The sequence below is a fragment of the Cercospora kikuchii genome (assembly GCF_019650295.1).
Source record: "Cercospora kikuchii DNA, contig_00002, whole genome shotgun sequence".
Lineage (NCBI taxonomy): Eukaryota > Fungi > Ascomycota > Dothideomycetes > Mycosphaerellales > Mycosphaerellaceae > Cercospora > Cercospora kikuchii.
The window spans coordinates 3,434,215-3,447,169 of record NW_025408583.1 but is presented as its reverse complement, the minus strand read 5'-3'; the positions used below and the strand labels follow the sequence as shown (position 1 = coordinate 3,447,169).

Genomic DNA, 12,955 nt, shown 5'->3' with positions numbered 1-12,955 from the left:
CTCTCAAGAGCACAGCAGACCTTTCCGGCCTCTCTTTCGCCTCTACCACGGACCATCTGGATCAGGTGAAATATTACGGCCTGCTGTTCGTTTCGGAGGCGAGACCCTGATCCATGTTTGCACACTCGTGACAGGGCTTGTTGGGTCAGGCTTTCATCATTTCCGCCCTCGCCATATTGTAAACCGAATAAGTGGGCATTGGCGCGGAACATGCGGAGTAGCTGGAGAACCTGGAGCGGGCTCTAGCACTGTCGCGGTGGTCGGGTATGCAAAACTACGTCTTTAGCCCCTGTGATTGTTCCTTCTGCCGACGATACTTGCCGCTTCTGGTTAAGTTGGCCTGGAGAGAGATCTCAATACCGTCTAGCGCCAGGCACAAGAACGATGAAGGTGCATCAGAACATTCGATCCGTGAGGGGGGTGCAGGTCACATCCATGCGTGGCCATCAGCACGATGCTACACTGCCGCCTTTGCGTGAACACGAGTGGCATCTAGCTCCGGTTCCCGGAGCAAAATCCTTACTACAAGTAGTGGCATGGCCGTGTCACTGGCATTTCTTTGGGTGCTTTCTAGTTCTCGTCGCTGAGAACAGACTTTCGCTTCTTCCTTTTTCAGAGCCAGATCGGAGTGCACAGCATGGTCCTTCCTCGTGCTGCGCTGCTGGCGCTTCTGCCAGCAGTCTATGCACAGCTGCAGCCGTTTGCCAACAACACTGGGGAAAATCTTGACTTCGCAGAGAGCCCGCCAAAATACCCTTCTCCAGTGCGTAAACTCACGGGCGGCGGCATGTCAGCTGTGTTGTAAATGGTAGCTAACTTCACCCTCAGTGGTCGGAAGGTCTTGGTGACTGGCGAGAGGCATATGAGCAGGCAGTGGCATTTGTTTCGCAACTGACACTGCTCGAGAAAGTGAACCTCACGACGGGTGAGTACGAGCACAAGCGTGGTGGTGATGCCGAGACAGAGTAAGCTGACATTGGCCAAGGTGTCGGATGGCAAGGTGAGAAGTGCGTGGGCAACACTGGCGCCATTCCACGTTTGGGATTCAGATCTCTATGTCTTCAGGACTCTCCTCTCGGTATTCGATTCGCGGACTTCGCCAGTGCGTACCCTGCCGGAGTTACTATTGCAGCGACATGGAGTCGCGAGCTGTTCTACAAGCGAGGCCACGACATGGGTTCTGAGCACAAAGCCAAGGGCATCGACGTTCAACTTGGTCCTGCAATTGGACCTCTTGGGCGTAATGCTGCAGGCGGGCGAAACTGGGTAAGAAGGAGAGACACTACGAATAGCAGCCTCATCTGACCAACCTTTGCAGGAGGGCTTCAGTCCCGACCCATCTCTCACCGGTGTTGCAGTCTACGAGACTGTCAAGGGTATTCAGGATGCTGGTGTCATTGCATGCACGAAGCACTATATTGCGAACGAGCAGGAGCACTTCAGACAAGGTGGTCCAAACCTCACAGAATCGCTCAGCTCCAACTTGGACGATGTTACGATGCACGAGCTGTATCTTTGGCCTTTTGCTGACGCTGTCCGTGCCGGAACTGGTTCAATCATGTGCTCGGTATGTGCATCTTGAATTCTTTTAGCAGCGACTGCAGAAATTGACGAGGCATAGTACAACCAAGTGAATAACTCATACGCCTGCCAAAACAGCTATTTACAAAATTATTTGTTAAAAAGTGAACTGGGTTTCCAAGGATTTATTGTCTCGGATTGGGCCGCTCAGCATTCGGGTGTCAGCAGTGCACTCGCAGGCTTGGACATGACCATGCCCGGCGACGTTGCCTTTGATTCAACAACATCTTACTGGGGTCCAAACTTGACTATTGCCCTCCTCAACGGCACGGTTCCGCAATGGCGTCTGGACGATGCAGCTGTACGCATTGTGGCTGCATGGTACTACGTCGATCGTCCTGGTAACCAGGTGGAAGATGCCCCCAATTTCTCTTCATGGACGCAGGATACTTTCGGCTTCCAGCACTTCTACGCTCAGCAGAACTATACTCAATTAAACTACCATGTGGACGTTCGCGCAGAGCACGCAAAGGACATCCGAGAATTCGCTGCCAAGGGAACTGTGCTACTCAAGAACAAAGGCGCCCTCCCACTTACTGGCAAGGAGAAGCTCACTGCCGTATTCGGTAGCGATGCTGCCGAGAACCAATACGGGCCCAACGGGTGCCCCGACAGAGGTTTGTGAAACACTGCACAGTTGAGATGGGAGCACGCTAGCTGACGCGACTATAGGATGTGACAATGGAACCCTTGCCATGGGCTGGGGATCCGGCACTGCACAATTCCCGTACCTGATCACTCCCCTAGAGGCCATCAAAGCCGAGGTTCGCAGCAACGACGGTGCTATCGAATCTGTCATCGACGACTATGCTTACACTCAGATCAATGCACTTGCACGAAGGGTCCCAGACAACAACGGCGTGTGCCTTGTGTTCGCCAACTCAGACGCTGGCGAGGGTTACATTATTGTAGACGGCAATGAGGGAGACAGGAACAATCTCACCCTTTGGCACAACGGCGACGATCTCATTAGGAATGTGACCAGCTTCTGCAACAACACTGTTGTCGTGTTGCACACGGTTGGAGAGGTCACCGTCACTCCGTGGTTTGACAACGAAAACATCACTGCAATTGTCTGGGCTGGTATTCCTGGCCAGGAATCAGGAAATGCCATTACCGACGTCCTCTACGGCAAAGTTAATCCAGGTGGCAAGACTCCGTTCAGCTGGGCTAGGCAACGTGAGGACTACGGCACGGACGTCCTGTACGAGCCAAACAATGGCGAGGATGCGCCCCAAGACTCCTTCGAGGAAGGCGTCTTCATCGATTACCGTGCTCTGGACAGGTACAACCGCACGCCTATCTATGAATTCGGATTCGGACTTTCATACACGACATTCTCGTTCTCCGATCTGCAAGTGCAGGCTCACCAGGTCGCGCCATACACCCCAACGACACGCAATACGCCACCAGCACCTACCTTTGGAGCCATCGTCAACAACACAGAGGAATATGTGCTTCCAGCCAACTTCTCTGGTGTCTATGCTTATATTTACCCTTACATCAACTCGACCAACCTGGAAGAGTCCAGCGCCGACCCAGATTACGGCACTGACTACAGCTGGCCAGAGGGCTCGTACGATTCTTCTGCACAGCCATATGCTCCAGCAGGTGGTGCTCCTGGTGGCAACCCACAGCTTTACGATGTCCTCTTCACCGTCACCGCCACTGTGACCAACACTGGCTCGGTCGTCGGCGACGAAGTGCCACAGCTTTACGTCGCACTGGGCGGTCCCAACGATCCAAAGGTCCAGCTTCGTGACTTTGACCGCTTGACGATCGAGGCTGGCGCCACCGCTACCTTCACTGGTAACATCACTAGGAGGGACTTGAGCAACTGGGATACTGCTTCTCAGAACTGGGTCATTTCCAACTACACTAAGACTGTGTACGTTGGCAACTCCAGTCGAAGATTGCCGCTTAGCGCAGTGTTGGACCTGGGCCAGAGCGGTCCCGGTGGATATTACTAAATTTCGAGCAATAGCTTTGGATCAAAAAAGGAAGAAAATAACGACAGAGCGCGCATGATGGGATTGCCGCATGGCATAATACGTTCCCTATAATTTACATAGCTTCATTATGTGCAAGGCTTCTCTATACATTCCCAGCTCAAGAGGGCTTTCAATGTGTGTCTCAGAACGCATTATCTCATGAGCTGATTGTCGCAGTAATGGCTTTCGCGATATTTGTGAAAGCTTGCGCTTGTGGCGAGTTAGGGTTCGCAGCCATCGTTGGTTTTCCACTATCTGCGCTGGCGCATATGTCTGGATGCAAGGGTATGTCCCCCAGGAAATTGATGCCCAATTCATGGCATTTCTTCTTCGCACCTGTCGTTTGTCAGCCAAACTGTGCACAATTGCACTGATGATGAGACCAGTAACTTACCATCGAGACCGAATATATCATGATTGTGCCCACAAGTGGTACAAGTGAACGTGCTCATGTTTTGTATCATGCCGAGGATAGGGACGTTGACCTTCTCGAACATCGCGATACCGCGAACGGCATCCCGGAGAGCCAGATCTTGAGGCGTAGAAACGATGGCTGCACCCGCGAGCTCGACGTTTTGGGTCAGGGTAAGCTGGACATCGCCAGTTCCGGGAGGTAGATCGATCACTAAGACATCCAGGCTCGGCCATGACACTTCGAAGAGTAATTGGGTCATGGCCTTCTGCAACATCAGTCCTCTCCAGGCCACGGGGCTGTCCTGCGGAACCAAGAAGCCCATGGACATAACTTTGACGCCGTATGCTGTCAGAGGCAGTAGCCGATTGTTGGCATCGAGTTCAGGCTCATAGCCTTCCAGATTGAGCAAGGTTGGGATGCTGGGGCCATAGATGTCGGTGTCGAGGATTCCTGTATGCAGTCCTTGTTGTGCCATTGCAAGAGCTAGATTGACGGATATGGTACTTTTGCCGACGCCGCCTTTGGCGCTGCTCACTGCGATGACTTTACGGACGTTGGGGATTGGTCGCTTTTCCGGCAGGCCTATTGTCGTCAGCCGAGTTCAGGTTATGGTCCATCTGAGAATTGGCTATACCGCGTTTCATGCGAGCGGCCAAGTTTGGTGGAGTGCCAGATCTGGGCAAGCCCTTGGATGCAACGTCAACGAGATGTTGCAGGAGGTCGAGATTGGTGCTTCATACAAGGGGGTTCTCATGGCTGGAGGCTGCCCTGTAGGCAGATGTAGTGAAGCATCTCGCATTGCTGATCGATTCGAGGCATGTTTGCCGTAATGTTGATGGCAGACCAAGAAGCCGCAAGCATGTTGATGACATTGTCTTCATGGCCAGGCGGGAGAGTGTGGTGGTTGATGTTTGGCCACATTGTGGCGCCGGCTCGCGTCTTGGCACGGGCCGAATCTGCGCGACTTCTATTTCAGAAGTACAACAAAGTCGTCTGGTCATTCTCCAGGCATCACCCCTTCCAGTCATCATAGACACGCAGATGCATTCTTCGCGCTGCGCCAGATGGGTCACTGGCGGAGTCAACACTGTCAGCAGCGTCATCGAAGGAGGCATCTCCCACTAACCGCAGAAGACTTTCGACGACTGCAGGTGGTGCAGAGCGAGGCAGCGGTTCGCAGAGCAGCACGGAGCCATGCGTAGGGCGACGGAGATACGGTGGCAGCCATGCATGCGTGAAGAGCCATCGGCCGACCACCGAGAAGCTTTTCCCTCCCACTCGTCGACGGTCGACGGCAACACCGAGCGGTGCCTGAGGCGGAGAGGCGCAGCGCAACCTGCGGGGACTGCTGCTGCACGTCACTCCCGAGGTGGCGCTGAGTTGTCGCTAGCGCTGGAGAGAGTGCCACTGCGAGGCCGCAAAGCGCAGAAGATGCGATCATAGGACGAGGCATTTCCTGGGTCACCGGTCGACAGAAACAGTCACATGCCGCCGTCGCATCGCCTGCCACTATTTCCATCCACTTCCCTCGACGACGAAACTAGTCTCTCGTCTACCAGACGTGGCGAGCCATCGACCGAGTCCCGCATTCATTCTCCACTCCATTCTTCCTCCCACCACATCCTCTCTTCTATCAATCCCCTGTCACCTTGAAAAGACGTTGACCCGCAGGACAACAATCATATAGCGCGCAGTATGGCTGCAGCAGACTACTTCCAACCTGGCGGGGCCTCGTCCTACTTGCAGCCTGGCCCACCGAACCAGAACAACGCATCCATGCCGCAAAACCCTCCCTACCCTCTGTCAGGTACGAAGACTTCCCTCCATGCGCTGCCTTGCAATGTCTGACACGTAACAGACGCTCCACCTCCCTACAGTGCGTTCGCAGATGCGCGACCCCACTCACAACCACCGCCACAACAGCGACCGCCCAACCCAGCGGACGACATCTATCGACCAGCACCGCCTCCAGCGAACGCCTACCCGCCCGAGAAGAGTTCGAGACCGCCGCACCAGATCAACGATTATTACCACTATCAGCAACAACAACAACAGCAGTCTGGCTACACGCCGCAGCAGCCCTACCAGCAACAGCAGGGTTATTTCCCTGCAGCAAGCGGGTCGGGTGCGCAGCAAATCTATCGAGACGATCGTAAGCCCTCGACGACTCCCGGGTACAAGCCGTCGCATTCTCCATATCGCGAGAGTGAGCGCGACCGCAGTCGCAGCAGGAGCCGGAGTAGGAGCAGAGATCGACACCGAAAACATCATGGCAGGCCTCAGCCTACAAAGAAAAAGTCGTCTGGTGTCAACACATTCCTCGGGGCTGGAGGAGGAGCACTGATTGGCGATGCCATTTTTCCTGGTCTAGGCACTCTCGGTGGTGCACTGCTAGGTGGTATCGGAGGGCACGAATATGGAAAGAAACGAGCATCGAGCAATCCGAACCAGAGACGGCATAGGTCATACAGCAACGACTTCGATTACGGACACTACAATTCACGAGAGGACGATTACAATAGGCGTGGCCGAAAATATTGATGGAAATATTGATGATGTTCAAATATGCAACGCTGGTCGTTGGTGGGGTTTCATGACATAATTAGACAGTTCTTATGAGACATGTAATTACGATGTGACGATGGGTTTATAGAGCATAGTTCATACTATCAAAGAGAGGACAAATTTGTTCACTTGGCACAGTCCTGTTCAATGGTCTATCGCTTCCGGTGGCGCCTGCTGTACAGTAAGTTCTGCGGTAGTCAGGTCAACGTCACTTCTTGTCTAAACATTCTACCTGGCAGGCGCAAATCTATCCCGTTTCTGGTGGCTCTGGGAAACCTGTGCAAGCTGCCAGCGCAGCTTGCTCGCCGATCTACAACAAGAATGTGGAGAAACAAAGCGATCGACATCACCACACAAGCACCACGGAGTTTGTCTCTTCCATCTACATAGCAATGCGGCAGTCGGTCCGCAATGGTGCGATCACGGATGTGCCACCACGCGACTGTGGCCACTGCAGCTCCGCATGCAACCCCTCTTATGGCTACCCCGAGGTTGGCCATTGGACGATTGCGATACATGTAGTAGCGAACATGGTTCTGTCATCGATTAACATCCATCGCCTAGCAGGTAATGTGTGATATTCTCTGAATTGTATCTACTCAACTTCATTGCACTTGTAACGAATTAGCTCCTCTTTGATTGCAACTATGGCAGAAGAAACATACGACGCAGTCATTGTGGGTGCAGGTTTTGGCGGGATCTATCAGCTCTATCGTCTTCGCAAACTCGGGCTTAAATGTCTCGTTATCGATCAAGCTGGTGGAGTTGGTGGTACTTGGTGTAGGCTGGAATGACACTCATTGACTCAACATGCGCTGACCGCGTCCAGATTGGAATCTCTATCCGGGAGCAATGTCAGATACAGAAAGCTATGTTTACAGATACTCTTTCGACAAGGAGGACCTCTCCACATATCCGTGGCCGGAGTACTATGTCAAGCAACCTGAAGTACTCAGATATCTCAACCATGTTGTCGACAAGCACGATCTCAGAAAAGATATGCGATTCGATACTCAGCTTCTAGGTGCGAACTGGGATGATTCAGCTCAGTCGTGGAATATCCGTACCAGTAGTAGCGACAAATCGATCGTTGCAAAGTACTTGGTGACCTGCCTCGGCCTTCTCTCGAAGCAGAACGTCCCAGATATACCAGGTCTGGACTCGTTCTCTGGTGAGATGTATCACACAGCCAAATGGCCGAAGGATGTTACGCTTGAGGGGAAGAGAGTCGGAGTAATTGGTTCTGGGTCGACGGGTGTCCAGGTCATCACAGAGATTGGCAGCAAAGTCAAGAGTTTGACCTGTTTTCAACGACACCCGCAATATAGCGTGCCTTCAGGAGACGCGAAGGTTACCCCGGAACAGCGCAAAGAGATCAACGAGAATTATGACGAGATTTGGGAGCGGGTGCGTAATTCAATCACAGCCTTTGGTTTCGAGGAAAGCAAGATCTCTTACCATTCCGTGTCTCCTGAGGAACGTGAGAGGGTATTCCAGGAGAATTGGGATAAGGGGAATGGTTTTAGATTCGTGAGCATTGGGCCCTTCCAGTGCTCTGTGACCCTTGCTAATGCTTGCATAGATGTTCGGGACATTCAACGACATTACCATCGACGAAGAAGCAAACGAAGGAGCATGCGACTTCATTCGAAGGAAGATCGATGAGATTGTGAAAGATCCAGAGAAGGCTCGCAAACTGAAGCCGTACGATGTCTACGCGAGACGTCCGCTTTGTGACGGGAACGCGTCAAATGGGCAAAAGTACTTCGAACAGTTCAACAGAGACAATGTCGATATTGTGGATCTGAAAGAGACGCCGATCCAGCAAGTCGAAGCCAGCGGAATAAGGACTTCCGACGGGACGCTGCATGAACTCGACCTTTTGATCTTGGCGACCGGCTTTGATGCAGTGGAAGGCAATTATACCCGAATGGCGATTCATGGCAGGGATGGCTTATCGCTCCAGCAAGCTTGGTCTGATGGTCCCACGTCTGCTCTGGGCATCTTCGTGCCCTCTTTTCCAAACTTCCATATGGTGAATGGGGCCAAGGGACCTTTTACCAACCAGCCACCAGCCATCGAAGTGGAGGTTGACTTCGTCACGGAGACCATTGAGCGAGCTGAGAAAGCAGGTACTCGACTTGTTGAAGTGTTGCCAGAGGGAGAGCAGAGATGGGCACAGCTGTGTGAAGAGCTTGCTGCAGGGTCCCTCTTCCACAAGGGCACAGAGAATTGGATATTCGGTGCCAACATTCCAGGTAAGCATTGGCAGTCTTGCGATTTGTAGATGGTGAGCACTAATGGTTTGCACAGGGAAGAAGAAATGCTTGAGGTTTTATTTTGGCGGCATGGGAGGGTATTTGAACGAGTTGAAGAAGTGCCAGGAGAATGATTATCCTGGATTTCGGCCGTTCACGCAGGAAGCGATTGCCGCTGCGTCGTAATGGATGAACTCATGAGGGAGCTGCGTACGGGCTGACTTCTGGTGCGGTTTTTGACATGCTCACGAGAGCAACAGTCTTGCGAGCTTCTGTGACAGAGAGAGGACGTGCTCGAGGACCTGAGCTGATGGATGCGCAGTTACTGAAGGTAGCTGTCAGAAGATATCGGAGTCATTCATTGTGCATCTGTCCCAGTCTCACGCATGCTTCTGGACTCTTTTGTTGCCTACCGCATGGCCTAAGTCTTCTTCACTGCAGCTCCTCTGGGAGCTCTTTCTTGTCAAAACTCTGGGCGTCCAGATTTGGCAGCTGCGCCCATATCATTTCCCCAGAGAGTACCATCCATCGACAGCTGTATGGGGCGGCTTGGGCGGTAAGGCAGAAGCCCGCGGCGCATTTTTACTCCTGGTAACGGCGACGGCGACGGCATGACGGCATGGTGTTTGTTCACGTGAAAACCACGGCCGATAAGTTCGTTCACGTGCTTGCAGATCCCAGTCGATGCAGCACGATTGCGACACACAGCTCATGAAGCAATCTATGCTTCCCATGTTGACATAATAACACAGACCTCACCGCCATCCGCCGCGGCTCCTCCCCAGCAGCGCTGCACCGTCGTCTTCCTCTCCCTCCTGCTCCTCCTCCGCCGCCGCTGGTCTTCGCTGGATCTGGCTCGTGATCATCGCCAGAAGCCGCGCGCCGACCCATCGCAACGCTCCCACGGAAGCCCGCCGCTGATAAGTGCTTAGCGTGTCGGCTTGACAGCTATCGAGTCAAGCTCGCTCGTGACTCCGTCCTGGGCGGCCCTCAACGGCCACGAGACTCGCTCACACCTCCATCGACGACGACGGTGACTCCAGTGCACTCGCCGTCTCTAGCGCCACACGCCTCCTGCTGCGGAGCCTCGTTGCGTCCCGAGCGCTTTCCGCGTGCCTGCGACCACCGTGCCACAAGCTGCTCGGCCACCCGTGTACTTTTGTGTCGATGCCTCAGTGGTGAACATGGCCTCTTGAACGAGACGCTGTCATTTGCGACACGCCGCCGTCCATCGCTGCGAGCGCTCTCCGATCCTACCTAGCAGTCTCCCTAGGCTGGCGTGAATATGGAGCAAGCTGCAGGCCTATTCGCAGTCACCATCCCCGCGTAGCCACCAGCTTCGAACGTGCTACGAAATACATTCTAGACAGTAACCCGCCCTTCGATTTTCGACGTCGACCGCGCAGTCATGCATCAGCTGCCTCGCAGCGCCTCTGCTGCGAGCAACCCTACCACGAACCCCGAACGGACCAACAACCCGAGAGATCGACCGCCACAACGTACACGATCCAGCGTCGACCTTTCGTCGTACACAGAACGGCCTGTGAATGATGCCTACCAGGACTCACATCGAGACACTGCGACTGGAGGTCAAGATAGGGAAGCTACAAAACTCAATCAGATAATACAGGTAGGAGGGACATGCGAGAACAACACATCTGGTGCTGATCAGCTGGTCTAGCACTTTCACTCGAAAGCAGCGTTGACAATATGCTCTTCACGGACGAACCTGCCGCAAGTAATGAACAAAGCTGGCGAGTTGAAGCAGAATAGATGGGTGAGTCTATCGCGACGGCGGCGCATTGGTGCACTCTGCTGCTGGATTGTCTTCATGAATTGGTGTCTGCCTTGTTGTACTGCACAGCCCTCGCGCAGTTTTCCCATTTCAGCGAACAACGTATTAGCACGGAGTCGCAAGAGAGTAAACTTTGCTAACATTCCACAAGTTCAACCTCATTCTGGACGAGACAGACGTACTGATCGACGATCTTTACCCATGGAGGCGGCCAGACCTCTCCGAGAGACGTCCTGGACCACTCGTCATTGAGGTATATGCCGACACCTCTCATCTCTCGCACAGTCAAGCTTTGGTCGTAGTTGACGATGCTGGGAAACGCTGGGATGTGTCTGACGCATTGGGCTCGTCAGCCGATTCCAGTCCGCGCCAGAATCGCAACGGCAGACGCTTGATTGAGGTGCTTCTTGAACGCTGGACCATTGAGCTTGGCGATGCAGAAGACTACTCTTCATCAGAGCTGAACGACGCTTTGCCAAACGTGTACAAGAAGGGTGTCGTCCTCTTCAGGTCGCTATACACCGCATCTCGCTGCCTTCCTGCGTGGAAACTGCATCGGAAGCTAACCAGACAACCCGGCGCTCACCAGGCACTGAGACTGAGATTCCGCATTAGAGAAGGACACGATGTTTCGCAAGCACTGTCAGATCCTCTGTATACTCCCCTGTGTCCCACAGAACAGAATGCTACGACTCCAATACGGAGATACAAGATCCCTCCTCTTTTGTGCCGGACTGGTCCCTTGTCAGTATCCGTGGAGTATCGGACGAGCTGCGATTTGAATGTAGCAGATTCGGAGGCTTTGCTGAGCTCGCGCTTCATGGGCCTAGATGAAGGTCGCCAACCGGTCGTCGTGCAAGGCAGATCGCTACCTGGTCCGCGCAGTGGTCAGTCTCGAGTGCAATATAGCAGTCTTGCTGGAGCTACCAGCATTCAAAGGACTCGCGTTGGTGCCTATGGCAGCCTTGGCACATTTCATGCAGCCGAGAAACGTGCTTCGCCAGTGACAGAGCTCAAGCAACGAGTGCTAGACGACATGGACGACGATACCGATCGGCCAGGCAGTAGCAGAGGAGGGGAGTCTGGAAGAGGAACTCCATTAAGTCTGGTCAACAACCCGCCATTCAAGGCCGGTTCGCTCGCCTCATCACCAAAGCCATCGCCCAGCACGTCTCTTGGGCGATCAGACATTTATTCCACTTCGAGGAAACCGGGCACTTCAGCGTCGGAAAAGCGTGTCTCATTGAATACGCTCCCTCAGCAGGCACTTCGAGCGCCGCCGATTCCGAGCGAGACCGCTATTGCATCTTCCGGCTCGTCTTCACCGAAGCCAGCACCTGTCCACAGGTACAGCAGCAGTTTTGCTAACCGCAACAAGCGCTTCACCTCTCAGAGCAGCAATAAGGCGGCGGAGAGTAATGTCAGCTCAGGACGAGGAAGCAGCTCATCCAAAGATCGCTCGGGCCAGCTCATGGAGGGCACTCCCGGCTCTTCTGGAAGTGGCCAGCAGTCGGACGACAACGACATTGCTTCTTTCATCAAGCAGCTGTCCGATGCCAAAGATCTGCCACTTTCACGGCCTGAATCTCGTGGGAATACAATCAACCTCTCCAAATACTCTGGAAGGGTTGGCCAACAGGAGAAGCTGGACGAGGCGATGAGCGCTAGTTCGTTGCTGCATCAAAGTGGCACTCCGCCAAGCAGACGACTTAGCAATGTTCCGGGCCTTTCGACAAGTTCCAGTCCTTCCCGCGCTATTGCTGGGGCGCACGCACCGTTTGTTAGGAGCAGACTGAGTACGCACAGCATTGCAGAGGAGGTCACTGGAGCGTCGGGAGGACTGTCTGGCTCGGACAGCCCAAAAATCAACGAGGAGGAAGAGGAAGAGGACGAGGAGCCGTTCATCTTTCCGCAGGATAACATCGACCACTAAACGGCGGGCCGGAATTACGTTCAAAGATGGTTGTCTACGCACAGTTCATGCATGATGCGGCGTTCTTCGGCAGGCGGACTTGATCTTTCGACCTTGCAGGTTGCGTGTCAGGGGAGTGTGTCGGATAGACTCCCCGCGTTGACCATTTGGCATCGCTACTAGGGTGTAGCTAGTGCGCTCAGCTGCGGAATGCACTAATTTCACATCACTATCCATGTATGACTTGATGCTATACCGATGGCACATCACTTCTGAATGAGCCGTTTCCCCTAAGCATGACTGATTCCGAACCAACAGAAGTTCCGCCGTACATAGGCTTGGTGAATGGGAATGATTGCGCCGCAGAAGCGCTGACAGTGACTTATTCTACCTACCCGCTCGATGCACATATATCATCTGGCGATGACCGGGATAGTG

The 12,955-nt window shown here is 53.7% G+C and overlaps 5 protein-coding genes across 5 annotated transcripts; 4 read left to right on the top strand and 1 right to left on the bottom strand.

Annotated features, from left to right (window-relative positions):
• Positions 1–637: 637 nt before the first annotated feature.
• CKM354_000359100 (uncharacterized protein) lies at positions 638–3,551 on the top strand (the record flags this gene model as incomplete). The annotated part of the gene is made up of 6 exons (XM_044798795.1): positions 638–763; positions 829–925; positions 986–1,266; positions 1,319–1,567; positions 1,622–2,198; positions 2,254–3,551. 6 exons carry the CDS (start codon positions 638–640, stop codon positions 3,549–3,551), a joined length of 2,628 nt encoding a protein of 875 aa, XP_044654730.1.
• A 178-nt stretch (positions 3,552–3,729) lies between these two features.
• Positions 3,730–4,859, bottom strand: CKM354_000359000 (uncharacterized protein; the record flags this gene model as incomplete). Its single annotated transcript, XM_044798794.1, has 4 exons — positions 3,730–3,908; positions 3,967–4,569; positions 4,622–4,673; positions 4,728–4,859. 4 exons carry the CDS (start codon positions 4,857–4,859, stop codon positions 3,730–3,732), a joined length of 966 nt encoding a protein of 321 aa, XP_044654729.1.
• An 823-nt stretch (positions 4,860–5,682) lies between these two features.
• CKM354_000358900 (uncharacterized protein) lies at positions 5,683–6,528 on the top strand (the record flags this gene model as incomplete). Its single annotated transcript, XM_044798793.1, has 2 exons — positions 5,683–5,794; positions 5,846–6,528. The coding sequence occupies 2 exons, from the start codon at positions 5,683–5,685 to the stop codon at positions 6,526–6,528; spliced, it is 795 nt and encodes a 264-aa protein (XP_044654728.1).
• Positions 6,529–7,199: 671 nt separating this feature from the next.
• Positions 7,200–8,996, top strand: CKM354_000358800 (uncharacterized protein; the record flags this gene model as incomplete). Its single annotated transcript, XM_044798792.1, has 4 exons — positions 7,200–7,332; positions 7,382–8,082; positions 8,135–8,810; positions 8,866–8,996. The coding sequence occupies 4 exons, from the start codon at positions 7,200–7,202 to the stop codon at positions 8,994–8,996; spliced, it is 1,641 nt and encodes a 546-aa protein (XP_044654727.1).
• A 1,222-nt stretch (positions 8,997–10,218) lies between these two features.
• CKM354_000358700 (uncharacterized protein) lies at positions 10,219–12,538 on the top strand (the record flags this gene model as incomplete). The annotated part of the gene is made up of 3 exons (XM_044798791.1): positions 10,219–10,440; positions 10,492–10,587; positions 10,757–12,538. The coding sequence occupies 3 exons, from the start codon at positions 10,219–10,221 to the stop codon at positions 12,536–12,538; spliced, it is 2,100 nt and encodes a 699-aa protein (XP_044654726.1).
• Positions 12,539–12,955: the final 417 nt, after the last annotated feature.